The following is a 20345-nucleotide window of genomic DNA, read 5'->3' on the forward strand; positions in this document are numbered from 1 at the left end:
GTGAGGGTAATGCCACTGAATATCAAGGGTTGATGGTTAAATTCTTTCTTGTTGGAGATGGTCATTGTCTGGCTCTTATGTGGCATGAATGTCGCTTGTCAGCCCAAGCCTGGATATTATCCAGGTCTTGCTGCATTTAGACATGGACTGCATCAACATCTCAGTCATCAGTGAACATTCCCACTTCTGACCTTATGATGGACGGGAGGTTATTGATGAAGCAACTGAAGATGATTGGGCCGAGGACACTTCCCTGAGGAACTCCTGCAGCATCCCAGAGCTGAGATGACTGACCCCAACAACCACAACCATCTTCCTTTGTGCAAGGTATGACTCCAATCAGTGGAGAGTTTTCCCCCTGATTCCCATTGACTCCAGTTTTGCTGGGGTTCCTTGCTGCCACACTTGGTCAAATGTGGCCTTGATGTCAAGGGCAGTCACTCTCACCTCACCTCGGGAGTTCAGCTCTTTTGCCCATGTTTGAACCAAGGCTGTAATGAGGTCAGGAGCTGAGTGGCCTTGGCAGAACCCAAACTGGGTGTCAGTGAGGTTGTTGCTAAGCAAGTGCCACTTGATAGCACTGTTGATGACCCCTTCCATTGCTTAACTGATGATCGAGACTAGACTGATGGGGTGGTAATTCGTCGAGTTGGATTTGTCCTCCTCTGTGTACAGGAGACACCTGGGCAATTTTCCACGTAGCTGGGTAGATGCCAGTGTTGTAGCTGTACTGGAACAGCTTGGCTAGGGGCATGGCAAGTTCTGGAGCACAAGTCTTCAGTACTATTGCCAGAATATTGTCAGGGGTCATAGCCTTTGCACTATCCAGTGCCTTCAGCCATTTCTTGATATCATGTGGAATGAATCAAATTGGCTGGAGGCTGTGTCTGTGATGTTGGGGATTTCTGGAGGAGGCCGAGATGGTTAAATTCTTCTCATGGCCCTTCTGGCTGAAGATTTTACCAAATGCCTTATCTTTTGCATTACATGCTGGGTTCCCCGATCATTGAGGATGGGGATATTTGTGGAGCTTCCTCCTCCATTGAGTTATTTAATTGTCCACCACCATTCACAACTGTGTGTGGCAGGACTGCAGAGCTTAGATCTGATCCATTGGCTGTGAGATCACTTAATTCTGTCTATCACTTGATGCTTCTGCTGTTTGGAATGCAAGTAGGCCTGTGTTAGAGCTTCACCAGGTTGACACCTAATTTTTCGGTATGCCTAGTGATACTCCTGGCATGCCCTCCTGCACTCTTCATTGAACCAGGGTTGATCCCCTAGCTTAATGGTAATGGTAGAGGAATGGGGTATATGAGTCATGGGTAATGGGGGATATGCCGGGCCATGAGCTTGCGTTCGAGTACAATTCTGCTGCTGCTGATGGCATGTAAGAGTCAATCACATTGCATATAGGCCAGGCCAGGTAAGGACAGCAGAGTTCCTTCCATAAAGGGCATTAGTGAACCAGATGGGTTTTTACAACAATCGACCATCATTAGACTTTTAATTCCAGATTTTTATTGAATTAAAATTCCACGAAATTCAAACCCAGGTCCCCAGAGCATTACCCTGGGTCTCTGGATTACTGTCTAGCAACACTATCACTAGGCCATCACCTCCCCCTAATGTACTAGTTCATGAATTGCTGTTTGCTGACGCTGCCACACTGGCATCCCTACTGAAGTTCACTTGCAGCACTTTGAAGATCAATTCTCCTGGGCCTGCAAGGAGTTTGGTCTTTCTGGTGTATGTCGTCAGTCCAAAGTTATGGGCTAGGACGTAGAGACTCCACCTTCTATCATCAATCATCACTCTGGAGGTCATCAACAACTTCACATACCTTGCATCAACAGTTACCAGCAACCTGTCCCTTGATGCTGAAATCAGCATGAGAGCCAAGGTGGCAAATATGATGTCAAAGTTGAGGGGTCTAATGTGGACCAACAACAAACTAACCAAAAATACAAAGCTCCGTGTGCACCAGGTTTGTGTTCTCAGTACCCTTCCCTACAGTAGCAAAGCATGGACAAGAAAAGTGGCTAACAGCTTCCACCTCAGATGTATTTTGGGCATCTCCTGGCTGGACAGTGTGTTGAATATGGAAGTACACCAGCATGCAGGGATCCCCAGCAAGTTGCTGCAGTGCATCTGCTATATGGTATGCACTGCTGCCACAGTGTGCTGGTGGTGGAGCGATTGGATGTTTAAGGTGGTCAGTGGGGTGCCAATCAAGTAGGTTGCTTTCTCCTGGATAAAGTGGAGATTCTTCAGTGTTGCTAGAGCTGCACTCAGCCAGGGAAGTGGAGAGTATTCCATCACATTCCTGACTTGTGCCTTGTGGGTGGTGGACAGGCTCTGGAAGGCTTTGTAACCTGCATGTCCATCTTTCAGACTACATTTTCTCACAACCATCAAAAAAAAATCAATAGGTTCACAGAATTTTATAGGTGGTAGCTATTTAGTTCAATCAACACTATCTTAGGGCTATCCATGTTAAACCTTTTTTAAATTGTTCCCTTCTAAAAAGGAAGTGGAGTATTTGGAAGAAGTTACTATATATTGTTTCATTTTCTGGCAGGACAATCCAGGTGCTAATGCTGCTTTCCACATATGAAAAAAAATTCTCAACCCTTCCCTTCACATTCCCCATGTTGTATACACATACAAAAAAGCACTTTCAATTCACTTTCACAAACAGCAAACTTTCCATCCTTTGGAAATCTATTGTCAGTAAATGTTGAGACCACCCTAAGCTGGCTCTGCTGCATTGTCCTTCCCTTTGCCCAGCAAGCCAAATGTTCTTTGTTCCATGCTCCCCTAGCCCTGAACCACTTTGTTTTCTAATTTCACATCTGTATACCCTCAAGAGTTTATCTTGTCCATGAGACCCGTCGCCTGCTCTCTCAACTTCATTACACTATTCTTAACCTTCTGTGGTCTAGTGAAAAAGAACCCCTACTGATAACTAAAGCCTTTCATTGCTTGAATTAATAAATACCTTTTCTGTCTTTTCCAATCTTCCTAAAGGAGCTTGAAACAAAAGATTATTCTAACTACAGATTAATCAAGGGCTAGCATTAGCCATTCATTTTTGAGCCCAACCTATTTAGAAAAATTGAAATCCCATATATATATATATATATATATATAGAAATAAAAAATCACATCTAAATCTCTCAATGGTACACCAACAAAGGCTTAGATTAACCAAATTTGTCACTATCATTGACATGACCCAGAATGGAGCTGCCACCCAGTGGATTCCCCCAGGAGCTGCAGTTTTAAAGATCTCATTTTGGAATATTGTTACATTGAATAAGTCAGAGGTTGAAATTGAGTGTTCCTTACCCTGAACTATACAGGGATTGAAAACCAATCCAGGATTAATTTCCCCTTTAGTTGCTGACTGATATGATCAGTGACAATACCAGTGTGCCACAACCTCTTCCCTTGCTTCACACCTATCACGCCAGAATTGGAAAAGTTGAGAGATATAAGGTCATTGACCTGAAACATTAACTGTTGCTCTCACCATGGATGCTACCAGATCTGCTGAATATTTCTAGCATTTTCTGTTTTTATTTCAAATTTCCAGCATCTGTAATATGTTGCCTTTGCATTGGGATACACAAATTTGGCTTAAGTGGTCACCAGGTGATAGTGTAAGTTTAATGGGCACATTGGAACCAATTTACTTTTGTTCTAGTGAGAATACAGACAACAGTTGCTTGGCCTAAATAGCCAGGTGGTTATGGTACTAGGCTTGTAACCCCAAGATCAAGAGTTCAAATCTCACAATGGCAAACTATGAAACAATGTAACTTCATCTGAAACAGATGGAAACGTGGTTGTACTCGAAAGAGTTACAGACGACAGTTAAGCTTCCACAGTTGTATTAAAAAAACTATTGCAACACTACCTGACAACTTAGACTACTGAATACAAGAGCAAAACATTATGTAGTAGCTTTTATTTTCACAGCCCCTCATGTAAAAGTTTCAATTTGGATCAGTAAAAATACAGACATCAAAGGTTTTAAAACACAAGTTTTAGCAATTGCCAATTCAAATGGTTCATGCAGACCAGCTGTCTCGATCTCAATGGAAACAGAATGCTTTGTACAAAATGGTGCAGTGGTTTCTCAGGTGTCAAGTTCTATTTAAATAGATGTATGCCTTTTTTTGGCAGGGGATGGTAGGTACTTTACATTTCTTTTCTTGCAAAGGACATGGTACAAAATTAACTTATTACATCATAATTGTGGAAGGAAAACATCAGCATGATTTGTTTCTGCAAGACCACATGTAAAATAATGTGTTCCTTATATTGCTTCAAGCGTTATACACATTGATTGGAGGCCAATGTTTGGTCAAGCACTGGACACATATGGAATCCATATTTACTCTGGTACAGTACAAATGAGGTAACAAGGATTTCCTACCCATTGTCTCATTCACTGAAGCATTGAGCAGTTTTCAGATCATGGACACTGCTGTTACCAACTTCACCTCCTGCAGCATCATGACATGGACACGAACATTTCAGCTGAATCCATCCTGATTCTGTCCTCAGTGTTATTTCAGGAGAATATGAGGTTAACATCCTTCGCATTAGTTCTCTTTTTAGAGTATTATCTTGGTACCCAAGTTGGATCTCGGGCAATAGATTCATTTTCAGGCCCTAAAATTGCAGCTCCCCATGTGCTGTGTCCAACTGTCAAATACCTGATATATTGGAAAAATAACATTAGAAATAGAAACACTAATTAAAGTTATTTCTATTAACTGGATTATGAAAAAAGCTTTCTTAGGTTAAAAATCAGTGCACATCAATGTTACCACAATTCTAGACACATACATCATGCTCAGTACTTTTCAACTTCCAGATAAAAACAAAAATACTGCTTCAAGCCTGGCCTGCCCCTTTAAGAATTTACTTTTAAACAAGTGGGACTTCCCTCTCTTTTACTTTACTGGACTGCATGCTCAATTCTTCTGAATAAGAGATAACAAAAAAGCCTAGGTAAGAACAAAGAGGGAATTTTTATTATAATTCATTCACGGGACGTGGGCTTCGCTGGCTGGGCAGCATTTATTGCCCGTCCCTAGTTGCCCTTGCGGAGGTGGTGGTGAGATGCCTTTTTGAAATGCTACAGTCCATGTGGTGTAGGTACACCCACAGTGCTGTTAGGGTGGGAGTTCCAGGATTTTGACCCAGCGACAGTGAAGGAGCAGTGATATATTTCCAAGTCAGGATGGTGAGTGACTTGGAGGGGAACTTCCAGGTGGTGGTGTTCCCATCTATCTGCTGCCCTTGTCCTTCTAGATGGTAGTGGTTGTGGGTTTGGAAGGTACTGTCAAAGGAGCCTTGGTGAATTCCTGCAATGGATCTTGTAGATGGTACACACTGCTATTATTGTGCGTCAGTGGTGGAGGGAGTGAATGTTTGTGGATGTGGTGCCAGTCAAGCGGGCTGCTTTATCCTGGATGGGGACAAGCTTCTTGAGTGTTGTGGGAGCTGCACTCATGCAGGTAAGTGGGGAGTATTCCATCACACTCCTGACTAGTAGATGGTGGACAGGCTTTGGGGAGTCAGGTGGTGAGTCACTTGTCGCAGGATTCCTAGCCTCTGACCTGCTCTTGTAGCCACAGTATTTCTATGAACATCAAGCGGCGCTGGTTGGATTCTCTCTTATGGGAGATGGTAGACCATAAGACATAGGAGCAGAAATTAGGCCATTCGGCCCATCGAATCTGCTCCATCATTCAATCATGGCTGATAAGTTTCTCAACCCCATTCTCCCACCTTCTCCCCGTAACTTATAAGACCATAAGACACATTGAAATGGTCATTGCCTGACACTTGTGTGGCGTGAATGCTACTTGCCACTTGGCAGCCCAAGCCTGGATATTGTCCTGTCATGCTTTATTTGAACATGGACTGCTTCAGTGTCTGAAGAGTCGCGAATGGTGAACATAGTGCAATCATCAGCGAACATCCCCACTTCTGACCTTATGATGGAAGGAAGGTCATTGATGAAGCAACTGAAGATGGTTGGGCCAAGGACACTACCCTGAGGAACTCCTGCAGTGATGCCCTGGAGCTGAGATGATTGACCTCCAGCAACCCAACCATCTTCCTTTGTGCTAGGTATGACTCCAACCCAGTGGAGAGTTTTCGCCCTGATTTCCCTTTAATTCCAGTTTTGCTAGGGCTCCTTGATGCCAGACTTGGTCAAATGCAGCCTTGATGTTAAGGGCAGTCACCCTCACCTCACCTTGGGAGTTCAGCTCTTTTCTCCCCACCCCTATATCCTGGCTCCTCCTGATTTTTCCCCCCCGCAGCACCTCTACCCTACCAGCACCCCACCCACCCCCCACCTCCTCTGCCAGCTCATTTTTATCTCTCCTTTTTTTCATCCTATCACAGAACCTCATTCTTTTTTCCCTTCCCTGCACAACCTGCCTCTGTACTTACTTACAATTTTTTTACATCTTAACCTTTTTCAGTTCTGATGAAAGGTTACTGACTTGAAACACTAACATTGTTTTCCTCTCCACAGGTGCACCTGAACTCTCTCTGACTATATGAAGCATTTTGTTTTTATTTCAGATTTCTAACATCTATAGTATTTTTGCTTTTGTATAAGGGTTTTAAAAATTTGCACTGAATTGAAAGTTTAACTCAAAAGAATCCATCAAAATAAATCTGTACAAAATTTGCTTGAATTTACTTTTGAAACACAGTTTACAGGTTGCTCAACTTTTCTGTTCTAGAAAAGTAATGAGACTTAAATAGGGTTTTGCGCCTTTTCTGTATTTTGGCATAGCTTTTATTTTAAAGCTACTCACTTGTTGGCTACTCCTATTAAACCATCATGATCAACAGCAAAAAGCTGCTCTCGCTGTTTCTGCTTCATTTCATCTGAGATACCATAGAGAAAACGGTCCAATCCTATTGATCAAAGCAGAATTAGTGTCAAAAATAAACAACACGTTTTCAGTTGCCAAATGCCCTTTTCACAGGTCTATCAATGTGTTTGCTTCTCACGTTTGCTACCAATGATTTTGGTAATTTTAAAATATACCTTTCAAAAACCAGCCAAATTTTGCAACTATTTTCTGTCATTCCTATTCACTAACTGTGAAAAGAAGTTTGGAACTGTACTCATATTTAATTCTATAATGTACATATTGTGCAAGCAAAAGCTTTCTCAGAGGCTGAGCTACATAGCTTGAGGACAAATTAGTTTTCTATTAACAATCGATTTTTGAAATCAAAGATTTGTCAGAAGCACCGACCAGCAAATGTATCAGTATCCATTTTTAATCGACTCTCACTAATATATTCCTGTCCATCAATAGCTTTTAAAAGTTCTCCAAACGCAAAACGTCACAAATCTTTTTGGCTTAAGAAAAGCACCACAAAACAGCCAATCTGATTGATGTTTCTTTTCCCTCTACATACTCAAAATATCTGCAAACTTAACACAATTCAAGGTAACACTTCATTTTTACCTTTGTCTGATGGGGCTACAGGAGCATCTACAGTTGAAAATACAGAGAGTTTAGCTTCATCAATATCTTCTTGTGTAAATTTTCCAGCTTTCGCCCAATCCACACTCCTTCGGAATGCAGATATTGTGTCGAGAGAATTTGGATCTCTATAAGATTTCATTCAGGAGAAATAATCCCATATATTCATCATGTATTTTAACAAAGTGTCTATTTCTCATTATATTTTATATCCTTTAACTGAACATCAACATTAGTCCATTGATAAAAAACTGAACACATCATCAGCAGGCAATTTGTAGTTCCACACACACGAAAGTAAGATAGTCAGGGACTTGTGGCATTTGAAGGCTAAAGTATGGGTTTAGAAGGCAGAAAATAATCTAACCTCCCACTGCAAATTGCATTTCATAGCTAGACTAAAGTACTCAATTAGCTTATTTAGTAGTACGAAAACATATAAACATACAAATTAGGAGCAGTAGCAGGTCACTCAGACCCTTGAGCCTGCTCTGTCATTCAATAAGATCATGGCTGATCCGATTGTAACCTCAACTCCACATTCCCCGGATAACCTCTCACCCCTTTGCTCATCAAAAATCTATCTACCTCTCCTTCAAAAATATTCAAAGACTCTGTTTCCACTGCCCTTTGAGGGGAGTTCCAAAGACTCTCGACCCTCAGAGTAAAAAAAATTCCCATCTCTGGCTTAAATAGGCGACCCCTTATTTTAAACAGTGACCCTAGTTCTAGATTCTCCCACAAGAGGAAACATCCTTTCTACAGCCACCCTGTCAAGACCCCTCAAGATCTTATATGTTTCAAACAAGTCGCTTCTTATTCTTCTAAACTCCAGCAGATACAAGCCTAGCCTCTCCAACCTTTCCTCATAAGACAACCTGCCCATTCTGGGTATTTGTCTAGTAAACCTTCTCTGAACTGCTCCCAATACATTTACATCCTTCCTTAAATAAGGAAACCAATCCTTTTCACAGTATTCCAGATGTGGGTCTCACCAATGCCCTTTATAACAGAAACATAAACTTCCTATTCGTGTACTCAATTCCCCTTGTAATAAATGATCACATTCTATTCGTTTTCCTAATTACTTGCTGTAACCTGCATGCTAACGTTTTGTGATTCATGCACTAAGACACCCAAATTCCTCTACATCTCAGAACTCTGCAATATATCACCAGTTAGATAATATGCTTCATTTTTATTCTTCCTGCCAAAATGGACAATTTCACATTTTCCCACATTATACTCCATTTGCTAGATCTTTGCCCACTCACTTAACCCATCTAAATCCCTTTGTAGACTCATTATGTCCTCTTCACAGCTTATTTTCCTACTTATCTTTGTGTCATCAGCAAATTTAGCAACCATACCTTCGGTCCCTTCAGCCAAATCATTTATATAAATTATAAAAAGTTGAGGCCCCAGCACTGATCCCTGTGGCATACCACTTGTCACATCCTGACGAGGAAGTCCCTCAGTGCAAGTTGCATGTTATCAAATGCCTTCTGGGAATCCAAGAACAGTACATCCACTGGTTCCCCTTTATCCACAGTACATGTTACTTCTTCAAAGAACGCCAATAAATTGGTTAAACATAATTTCCCTTTTACAAACCACATTGACTTGCCTGATCCTGGAATTTCTGTAGGTAATAACAGCTTCTAATGTTTTCCCTATGACAGATGTTGTTAACTGGGCTGTAGTTTCCTGTTTTCTGTCTCCCTCCCTTTTTGAATAAAGTAGTACATTCACTATTTTCCAATTTAAACGGCGAATCTAGGGATTTTTGAAAATTAAAACCAACACTTCAACAATCTCACTCACCGCTTCTTTTAAGACCCTAGGACGAAGTCCAAAAAGATGATCTTTTCAGATTCAAGACAGTTTTGATCCCATAAAATTAAATTATAAGCTGCTGAAAAATTTCCACTTCCCCAGGCCAGCCACATTTTATTTTGGAGTTTCAGCTTACGCTGTGACACTGAGACAAACAATGGTAAAGCTACTTGTATATTGTGACCTAGTTTCATTACTGTATAATCCTATAACACTAACAGGAAATAAATCAATTTGAATTTTATCACGTGGCACCACTGCTTTAACTTATGTTTCCATTGCTCTCTAACATTGTATTCAACTAGGTTATAATGAAAAGAATATAATCTAGTATACAAGGGTAATTTTCCCAATGTACCTTTGTGGTTGGGAGTCTTGAACACAGACACTGAGGGGAGAATTTCCCCCATGTCAGGTGGGTTGTGCGGGAGCGGGTGTGGACCCGATCACCGCCCGAGATTGGGTCCACGCCATTTCACGCTTGCAGGCCAATTAAGGCCCGCCCAGCATGGTTCACATCTCCCGTGGATAGCAGGGTGGGTGGCAGCGGCCGTGCACAGACTGCCAGGTCCAATGGCGACCCGGCAGCCTGTTTAAATGAAGGACTGGCAGCCTTTGCAAGGCTGCTCACAATGGTTCGGAGAAGAGCATATCAGAGGGGCAATGTGCATGACGCAAGCCCAGAGGGTAGGCCATCAGGGCAGGCCAGGCTGGAGGGTAGCCCATCGGGCCAGGCCAGGCTGGAGGGTAGGCCTGCAGGCCAGGCCAGGCTGGAGGGTAGGCCATCGGGGCAGGCCAAGCTGGAGGGTAAGCCAGCGGGGCTGTATGCCCCTCGTTTCTCTGATGAGTGCCTAGCTGCCCTCCTGGAGGAGGTGGCAGCGTGGCGGGAGGTTCTTCTTCCGAGGGACGGGAGGCGGAGGCCTCCCCACCTGACCAAACGTGCGTGGGAGGGGGTGGCCGAGAGTGTCAGCTCCCATGATGTGGTGCGGCGCACATGGCTCCAATGCCGCAAAAGGTTCAACGACCTCCTGCGCTCGGGAAGGGTGAGTACCATGTTGCCTCAAGTCACTTAATGCAGCTGAAACCCTTCTCCCCCTACCATCCTGGCAACTGAGTACAGTAACAGCATTGAATCCCTCACGGCATGTATCCCTCAATGGGTGTGCTAGCAGATATTGCCCGTGCCTATTTCACTCTGAGAGGGTTGAGCCAGGATGTGTTCTGCATCCGCAGCATGTGTGACACTAACACCCAGGGTATAGAATGGGGTTGAAAGTCAAGGATCTACACCTAGGCAGAGTGCTGGAACTGCAAAGCACGTCAAAGTCAGGATGCTAAAATGCTGGGAGGAGGGCTTCCGGTTGGCAGGGCACCAATCCATCTGCTGGTCTTTGCGCTCCATGTGCCTGTGCCTCCTTGCTTAGCAAAGTGACACCTTATCGTGCCAAATGTGAAGGAGGGACCATCTGGGCAACGGGGGAAGTGCAGGGTGGGGTCAGCCCTGGCTTGTTTGGGTGAGTATGTAGCTGCTGCGGAGCGCCAAAGAACGGGAGCCGTACAATGTCCCAATCTGGCTGGGTTGGCAGGGATGCGATGGGAATTCAAGTGCAGGCTGGACTAATCAATGCTCTTCTCTCTTTTTCAGGAGAAGACTGCGCGCAATTCCGCTCAACGGATGCAGACTGGCAGAGGGTAGGTCCAGTTAACCAACCTAACGGCTTTCGAGCAGCAGGTAATGGTTTTGGAGAGGCACCATGCCCTCATGTGGCAGTGAGGGTGGGGTGCCATGGGGTGGTATGTTTGGTGAGCACTCAGGTCACCATTTGTGTCTCAGAAGCCATGGCAATGCTGAATGCTCAGCGATTGCAGTTAGCAGTATGGGTTGACCATTGATTATGGAAGGATGAGTGCATAATGATCTGGGGGAGCAGCATGCAAGTTGACATTGTCTGCACTGTAACTAATCAAAAGTCCTTTTTCTTCCTTTCAGCATCACCGGAGCAGGGCTGGGAGGAGGAGGCAGAGGGCCCACCTCTCATCCCTGAAGCCCCAGAGCAAGTTCATTCACCAGCGTCACACCATCTCAGCCAGGCAGACACCAGCGCAGATACTAGCACCTCGGTGGGAATTAGATGTTTGGCTAGTGTCCCGGGGCACGGCGGTGAAGGCGCTTCACACTCACTTGAGGTGCGGGTAGAGACAGAGTGCCCAGGGCGCCACCAGTCGGAAGACTGCTAGGAACCAGGTACATGCTTGGTCGGTGGCTGAAGATGTGCCTCTGGAGTCATCCGTGAGGCAGCAAACGCTGGGGGTGCAGCAGGGCATGTGGGACGAAATGGCAGAGATACATGAGGCTATGCGTGGCATGGTGCTCCGTGCTTGAGGAGTCCATGCGGAGCATCACCGATGCAATGAGCCTCATGGCTGAGCGCCATGCTTCCTCCATGGAGAGAGTGGTGACTCTTGTGGAGAGGGTCCTCCAGAAGACCAATCAGGGCCTCCTGGGGTTGCACTCGGACCTGCAAGCCCTCACATCGGCATTGGTATCAGCTGGTCAGTGTGGGACATGGCTTGGGCACCAAGTAGCCCAGTTCTGTGTCCATCCATCCACGGTGAGCAGGGAGGTCCGAAGCGACCTCACGTCAGCGCAGCAGCTGCCTGTCGTCTCTGCGGATTCCTCCCAGCGCACTCCGGACGAGGGCGGCAGCTCCACCACCCCTCTGCCCGTGACCGTGGCATCTGATGAGGCTGCGATGACTGGGGAGATGCCAGCTGTGGAACTGGCTGCTCCCTCCCAGGTGGGGCGATCAAATGCTCCATGGGCCAGAGGAAATCTACTAAGGTCATCGAGGCCAACAGGACAGCACAGTGAGCAGGCGGTCTCAGATGCCAGTGCCAGTGAGGGGACAGCACCTAGGTGTAGCACCCGTAAGCGTAAATTTAACGCACCTTAGGCACACCACGGGTTTCTCACCAGTGCTTCTTTGTTGGCCCATAGTAGTTTATGGAAGACTTGGTGTGATGTGCAGCGCCTTTTTTTTGTTCATGAAGTTACATTTGTTCATTCAACGTTGCCGTGCCTCAGGGTGATTCCTTACTTCTACAAGTGGACAGGAAGCCATGATGTTATGAGTGAGGTGTTTGACATTGAGCTTTGTTGACAAGGGCCTTAGTTAATGTTAGTATCCAGGCTGATTTAGCACTCAGCTATCAAGTATGGAGCCTGCAGCCCTGGCATGTGTTGAAGGTCCACCTGTGGTGTGCTAGCTGAAGGTTCTTTGGATTAAAGCCTCCCGGGTGTTCCTACCTCCCTGGAGTATGCCCGGGTCAGCGTTTACCCCCCCCGCAGCGGTCTCCTGTGCGTGCTCATCCTCAGACTCACTGCAGGACTCATCGTGTGCATTCGGAGCAACTGCGTCTGCGTCTTCCTCGTCCACTGCGTCGCCCCTTCCCAGCGCCAGATTGTGGAGAGCGCAACCTGCAGCCACTATCAGCAACACACGATCTGGGGGTTACTGGAGTGCGCCCCTAGAGCAGTCCAGGCATCAGAAGTGCATCTTGAGAAGACCGATGGTTCTCTCCACCACAGCCCTTGTGCAGGCGTGGCTCCTATTGTACCGCTGCTCAGCCTCTGTTCTTGGGTGGTGGAGAGGTTTCATAAGCCACCTTCACAGGGTGCCCTTGTCACCCAGCAGCCATCCATCCAGCCGGGCTGGAGCACTGAAGAGCCTTGGCACCTAGGAGTGTCTGAGTATGGAAGTGTCATGGGCGCTGCCTGGGTACCTTGCACAGACTTGTAGAATCAACATCCTGTGATCACAAACTATCTGCAGGTTCATGGAGTGGAAGCTCTTCCTGTTGACAAGGCACTGGGCTCACCTGCTGGCGCCTTGATGGCCACATGTGTACAGTCTATTGCACCCTGGATGAGGGGGAAGCCAGCAATGGCTGCAAAGCTTCTGGCTCGCTCTCTCTGGCTGGCATCGTCCAACTGGTAGTGGATGAAAGTCAATGCACGCCTGAATAGAGTGTCTGTCACCTGCTTGACACAAGTGTGGACAACTGATTGGGAGACTCCACAGAGATCACCCACCAACTCCTGGAAAGAGCCAGAGGCATAGAAGTTGAAGGCAGCTGTGACCCTTACATGAGGTGCCCACCCACACAGTTTGCAGAGATCTCAGGGCCTATCATCTGATAGATGGAGGTGACTGTTTCCCTTGAGTCATAAAGCCCCCTTTGGCATTGGACCTCAGACATATTGAGGTAGCTGCTTCGCCACCTGTAAACCCTGGCAGCAGGATAGTGGTGTTTTCTGCAGCCCCTTCCACCTTGGACTTCCTGCTGGCCCAGTGCCCCTTGTGCCTGCGTCTCTCCTCTCAAAGGTGGCTCCCCTGGAGGCTGAATGTGGACTCCTGGCCTCCACCCCCTTCTGGCCCTCCCTTCCTACTCAGAGGATGTGCCTCCAGTGGAGAGCACAACTCCCATTCCCAGGCTAAGGGAAGGCTTCCTGAAAGCTGCAGGCCCCAAAAACGATCTTTACTGTAGAGTCCTGACCAAGGCTTTTCCTGCTATCCGAGCAGCTGGTATGAGTGTTGAAGTATTCCTGCTCACATAGGCAAGTATAGGTGACTTTTACACTTAAATATCCGAAAAATCACATTCGCGACCCCACTCGCCCCACTTATACCACCCATGGATGAGGTTTATACAAATGTCTCCTACCCGCCTGCCTATTGCGACGTCCTGAAGGTTGCACGGGCTGTGTTAAATCGTATTCAATCGCTGCCTCAAGGGCCTTAACTGGCCCGTTAATTGATGGCAGGCACGCATCCGAAATATCGCGATGACGTGTGGTGACGCATGCCCATCACCGCGCGTCATTTAACGCGTCGGCGTGCGGGGCCAGCCCCTGCATGTCAACCGGAACATTCTGCCCTCAGGTTTGGCAACTTTTAAGCGCACTGGCAGCAGGAAGTTTTCCTATCTGCAGGACAGTCACTGGAGCAGACATTGTAATCAATTCTATGCATTTCATTAAAAATAAATTTTAAATATTTCACTTTGATCTCTGTATTAATTTTGAAGAAATAATTGGCTCAGGTTGGCCAACTGCCTGATTTTTCACCCACTTGAGCGTGTTTCATATGACCAGGTGAATCTTTGATGATTTATAATGCATCAGACACATGTACTGCAAGACAAGATCTTGGCGTGATACAGGATGGGTTAAGGCTAAGTTTTATATCGTTGACGTCCAGACTTTTGTTTCAAAAACCATTTATTTGGTGTGCAGCCCACTAATTTGATATTTATATCAGTTTAGAGGGGCAAAATTCATAACTGCAATGATTTGATAAATGAAAAATTAAAACTCCATTTAGCAATGGGAAATGCTCAGCAAAGAGGTAACAATGATGTAATGGGGGAGAACTGTACCACTCTTTGCTGTGGACGTCAGTGGTCCCAAGTTAATTTTACATTTTCAAATCTGGATAGGGAACAGATTAAAAGATTCACCAATATGCAGTAGAGCAAATTTTTAGTTAAAAAAAATCAAAAAGGATCATATACTTTTTTTAAAAAAGAAGAATTTTCAATAGCTGGTACAAGTTTGGAGAAGGAAACTTTGGGCAGAATTTTCTGCTTGTCAGGCCTGACTCAATCTCCGGCGGGCGGGGAGCCAATCCCCACCGGAGAAGCCCAGGCCCCGCCGCCAGTTTACGTGGGCGGGTCAATTAAGGCCCACCAAGGGTGACGCCCGGTGGGAAGCGCTATGCACTTCTTGTGCAGGCTGGGTGGGGGGGGCGGGGGGGGGGGAGGGATTCCCCAAACGCGAGAGTACGTCCTTTCACCCATGCGCACGAAAGAGCGCACATCACCCTGAGGCTAAGTGCTGCCTCAGGGAGATCGCTGACAGTTCTAAAAACATTAAAATTAGAAAAAAAAAATGAGATGGGACATGTTCTTAATTTTCACTAAAACTTTATTCAACATTTTACATCCCCATATGAAACCTCATCCCACCGGTGGATGAGGTTTCAATGTTTTTTCTATTCCCCGTCAGGGCTCCTGGCCTTAAGATTGGACGGGCAGGTCCTTTAATTGTTTTAATGATCCTGTAAATGGCCTCAATTGGCCACTGACAGGTCGGCAGGCCCACAGCTGATTTTGCCGTGCCCCCGCTTTCCTGAGAATTTAAATGGGACGGGATGACGTCAATTAAGGCCCACCCAGCGTGACGCCCGGTGGGAAGCGCTATGCACTTCCTGTGCGGGCTGGACATGGGGGAGAGGGTTCCCCCTGACGTCATCCCATGTCATTTTACGCATCGGTGAGTGGGCCCCGCCCCCTGCTCGCTGACAGCAAAATTCAGCCCTTTGTATGTTTCATTCTGTTTTCTACTCATCAGCCTAACTGCTATTCTGAATTGTCAATTGTAACCGATGTACATACCTGTAAGAATAAAAAGTAAACAGGCCACTGTGGCTTAGGTTGACACCTCCTCCATATGCACCACCTTTCTCTCGAATTTCCCGGTGCAGGAATTTAGTTGTCAATAGCCGTGCAAGAACATGAAGTCTATAAATAAAAATTGGTTAATAGCACATGGATTCAAATGCAAATATAAAATATTAGCCAACAGTACACGATAGCGAATACAGTACTCACAGGAATGCTACATACAAACACTGAAAATAATGGTTACTCTGGTCATACAGCTTATTTGTATATCAATCAGCATCCTGCAGCAAGAAGCAATAAGACACTGATTTGCAATTTTTTTCCTTCCTTGCCCCTAACCTCTCAAATGCTGGAATAAGTTAGATTACCAGAGGAGCCCATTGAAAAGTGTAACTATGAGGAGAGATTGGATAGGTTGGGGTTATTTTCCTTAGAACAAAGAAGGCTGAGAGGTGACTTGATTGAGGTGTACAAAATTATGAGGGGAATAGATAGAGTGGACAGGATAAAATTGTTTCCCTTGGTGGAGAATTCTAGAACCTGCGGACATAGATTCAAGATAAGTGGCAGAAGGTGTAGGGGGGACATAAGGAAGAACTTTTTTTTTTTTACAGAGGGTAGTGGGTGTTTGGAATTAGCTGCCCAAGTTGGTGGTAGAGGCAGAAACCCTAAACTCTTTTAAAAAGTACCTGGATCTGCACCTTAAGGGCTGTAAACTGCAGGGCTATGGGCCGGGTGCAGGAAGGTGGGATTAGAAAGGGCACCTGGGTGTCCTCGGGCTGGCACGGACAAGATGTGCTGAATGGCCTCCTTCTGTGCTGTAACTTTTCTATGGTTCTATGAACCAGACAGGACACAGTGGAGAGATTCAAGAATATATTCTGATGCATTTCTGGATAAAGAACGGATTATGTATATGGTGAGAAGACAGGTTCAGTGAGGCTGATCTTTGCATAAATCTTCCCTGCTCCTGTTCTTAGGCCCTAAGACACAAGCAAGTGATGGTAGCAATCAGTTCCATTTGGAAATAAACATTAGGCTTTAGAGGGAACGAGAGAAATTCTATTAGTCAGGGCAATATAGTACAACGCAAAAAAACACTGCCATATTTATTTGTTTTTAATTTTTCTCCTAAAGGTGCTGACTGATATTGGGATACAGTTGTTTGGGGATATCAACCTATAAAACCCTGCTTGATGTCCATGTTCCATGTCGATAGCAATCTAGTTGGTTTTATCCTCCTTCCAAGTCTAATCTAATTTTACATCCCTATCGTCTGGCTGATATTGGTCAACTCAGCACTGAGCAAGAGTTGAACCAGAGGCTTCCATTTCATCGGGTGGTGAATTTATCTCCGAAGCCATCAGGAGGTGGTGTTGTTCATTTTACTCTCTTCCCAGAATGTACTCATTTGCTTAAAACCAATGGGGAGCTGCTGTTAATTTCACTCCCTGCCCTGAAATAACTAATTTCCTTACAAAACCATAGGTGAGCTAATGTTGTTAATTTAAATCCCTTCCCAGAACATGCTAATTTACTTACTGAACCAGCGGCAACCAATGTTAATTGCATTCCCTTCCCTGAGTGCACCTGAGACTGGTGGCTCACCTTCACTGGAAAGTTTCATGAGTTTTTCCAAAGATTTTGTATACACACAACACTAAACCTTTAATTTTCATCTCCTTCATTATGTTTTAGTCTTTAATTTGATCCATATTCAAAGCCAATTATGGAACTGTTGTTTGAAAGTTAAGGTAAATGTGTGCTATTTAATTTCAATGCAATATACCTGGTAAAGTCCGGATTCATGTAGGGAACAGTGCGAACGCATTCACTCACATAATTCACAGGGAAGGGAAGATGGAAATGGGTCTTCATTTGACAAGCTTTGAAAGTGGGTTCCTAAGACAAAAGCAAGTCAATAATGCTTTAATTAAACTTTCTCGAACGGTTGCAAAAGTATGTAAAACTGAGTTATCTGTATCTAATGGGGGCTCAAGCATCTAACTGACAATGAAGAACTACATCATATTACATCTCTATCTTACAGAAAAAGTGTCACAAGAAAACACCTAAAATAAAAATATTGCAGAATGGTATAAATTTAAGATACCATTTTTATATCTAGTTTTGTACTGGGCTAGGTTTTTAATATATCAAGTTAACAAAACCCAAAATTTGGCACTGCAACCGAGATCTGTATCAGAAGCCAGTAAATAGGCAGTGAAGCCATGGTATAGGTAATCTAGAATACATATCAACGTGGCAGGGCATTTTCATTGGCCTTCACTGAAGCTTGATCAATGCTACCACCTCAAATGGAGATGTATTACTATTGTGTGTACCATATTTATACAAGGTCTTTCATCATTCTTTTGTTGTGTTTTTATTATATATGCAAAATTATAGATGTAGTTTTAAAAAAAATTTCTGAAGTAAATTATGTGGTTAATTTTGGATTAGTTGAAATACCAATATCAAAAAAAGTACCACTCTTGCCTCCCACTGATCACGCTAATATAGGTCAGTTTCATTAAAAATAATGTAATTAAGTAAGTTAACCCAGCCTCAAGTGCTGTATCCAACTCAAGATGGAGGGGAGTAATTTATTTAGGGAGCTTTCCTAATAAGAGGTTAGCAAAAAAATTTAGTCATTTCTACTTGAAGCTAGGTAGATAAATGGTTGATAACTCAAATGAATCCATGCCATTGTGTAACATACTGAAGGATTTTTGGTATCTATCTGAGCAAAGGTCAACATTCTCAGAAATTTCATCAGCTATTGTGACTACTGACACTATATCACTCTTACAAACACTAGCTTTTTGGTAGCTTGTGAGCCTCCAGATGCTTCATCCCCAGCTTCTTCAGGGTTAAGTGGTTTCTGTAATGAAATAAATAAAGTTTAATCATTATTTAATTTTTCAAATTGAAATAAACATATGCTCACTGCAGATTGGAGAATATTTATGCTTTACAAGTCTAGTGATAAATGAAAATGTGGGAAAGAACGGCCTGATTTCAAATGTTACAGCCAATTACCTAATTTCCTCAAAATGGCAACCATTAAATTACAATTTCTGATTGGAAACATTTTACAAAGCTCTGCTTTAGATAGAAGATGCCTAAGAACATGACTGGTGCTTTTGCAAGAATAAAGGCAGTGTACCAGACAAAACATGGATCTTTTGTACTTGGACCTTTTGAATAATACTTCAGCTGGGTGGTCAGCACAAAATTTTTACACTCAACTTCAATCCATTAACTTGATTAGAACTGTAAATGGTAGATACGGAATTAAAATCTTTCTGTTGGATTCAAGAACGAAACTTGGATTTCCAAGTTTCCAAGGATACTGTGAGGCTCCTCATTGTGGAGCCATACTGGTATTTGCAGCAGACACTGGCGGCGCCCTGACCAGCCGACTGGCTGCTTCCAAAGCATTGCCGGGCTCCCGACACAAAAGGGGGCATGTGCGACGCCGGCAAACTTGCACTCTTAGAAAATGGTCCTTAATTAATGCCCTAATTCCCCCCGCCCTCCCGCACTGTCCTCTTGCCTTCTGCACATTGTACGTTCCTGGAGGCGAGAGCTGCCCCGACAGAGTTTTGCGCTACTTTCCTGGCCCTCCCACCTCCAAATCCACCTTCAAGGGGCTAGGAAAATTACCCCCAATGTGTCACCACATTCTCAGCCTCCATGGGTGGTCGGACGTATAGATCGCACATCAAATTAAATAACTAAATAGGTTTCTAAAAATTGAGAAACCTGATACGTTAGAAGATCCATTGTCTGTTAAAATGGAAGAGACCCATTTGGTAAACAATGGGAATTGCCTGCTAGTCTTTTTTATACAGTAAAGCTGTGTAAAAAGCACAAAATATGAATTTAAATGCTCTGGTTAGTGGACTATGCAAGGAGTCAATATTTCAAATAGGGCTTTTTCTCTGCAAAAACTGATGGGTAATTGGGATGTTAGCTAATCAAGTATGAGTAATCACTTTCTACTGTCGTCACAAATAAAAGGGAAAGGAATATATAAGGAACACATTCCAAAATGAAGCAAATAAGCAAGTTATTGAACTTGAATATCAGAACGTAGAACTAGAAAACACAAATAACAATCCAAGTCATAAGCAAACTTAAAAATTCCTCTCCTGCATACAAGCCAGTACATTATTCTAATATAGAATCCCGAGCTGCTGGACTTTTAATATTCTTAACAAAGTACCTCAGCTATATTTGAACGGATAAGTTTCTTGTCTTTCTTTTTCTTTCCAAATCCAGGAATATTTCTTATGAACTTTTCAACTTCCTTTGACACTTCTGGAATTGCTTGAGGAGTAGCATTCACCGCACATCTATCACAAGACAGTATAAACCAATGAAATACCTACAATACTCTAATCCTCTCTTACCCATATAAAAATAGACTCGATGCGAATAAGTACAATTACGTTGACTAGAGAATCTTGTCTTCTATGATGTGTTTAAAAGTAGCATTTA

The 20345-nt window shown here is 44.2% G+C and overlaps 1 protein-coding gene across 1 annotated transcript in view; it reads right to left on the reverse strand.

The window, feature by feature from the left end:
• Window positions 1-3958: 3958 nt before the first annotated feature.
• The window catches only part of pitrm1 (pitrilysin metallopeptidase 1), a 70196-nt gene continuing 53809 nt past the window's right edge, over window positions 3959-20345 (reverse strand). Inside the window, exons 21-27 of the mRNA XM_041184732.1 lie at window positions 20071-20200; window positions 18652-18723; window positions 17629-17741; window positions 15831-15956; window positions 7521-7666; window positions 6855-6957; window positions 3959-4727 (exon numbers count right to left, since the gene is read on the reverse strand). Coding sequence (XP_041040666.1) covers window positions 4634-4727; window positions 6855-6957; window positions 7521-7666; window positions 15831-15956; window positions 17629-17741; window positions 18652-18723; window positions 20071-20200 — 784 coding nt within the window. The 3' untranslated portion in view covers window positions 3959-4633. The remainder of the gene's footprint in view (window positions 4728-6854; window positions 6958-7520; window positions 7667-15830; window positions 15957-17628; window positions 17742-18651; window positions 18724-20070; window positions 20201-20345) is intronic.

Source organism: Carcharodon carcharias, chromosome 3 (assembly GCF_017639515.1).
Source record: "Carcharodon carcharias isolate sCarCar2 chromosome 3, sCarCar2.pri, whole genome shotgun sequence".
Taxonomy (NCBI): domain Eukaryota; kingdom Metazoa; phylum Chordata; class Chondrichthyes; order Lamniformes; family Lamnidae; genus Carcharodon; species Carcharodon carcharias.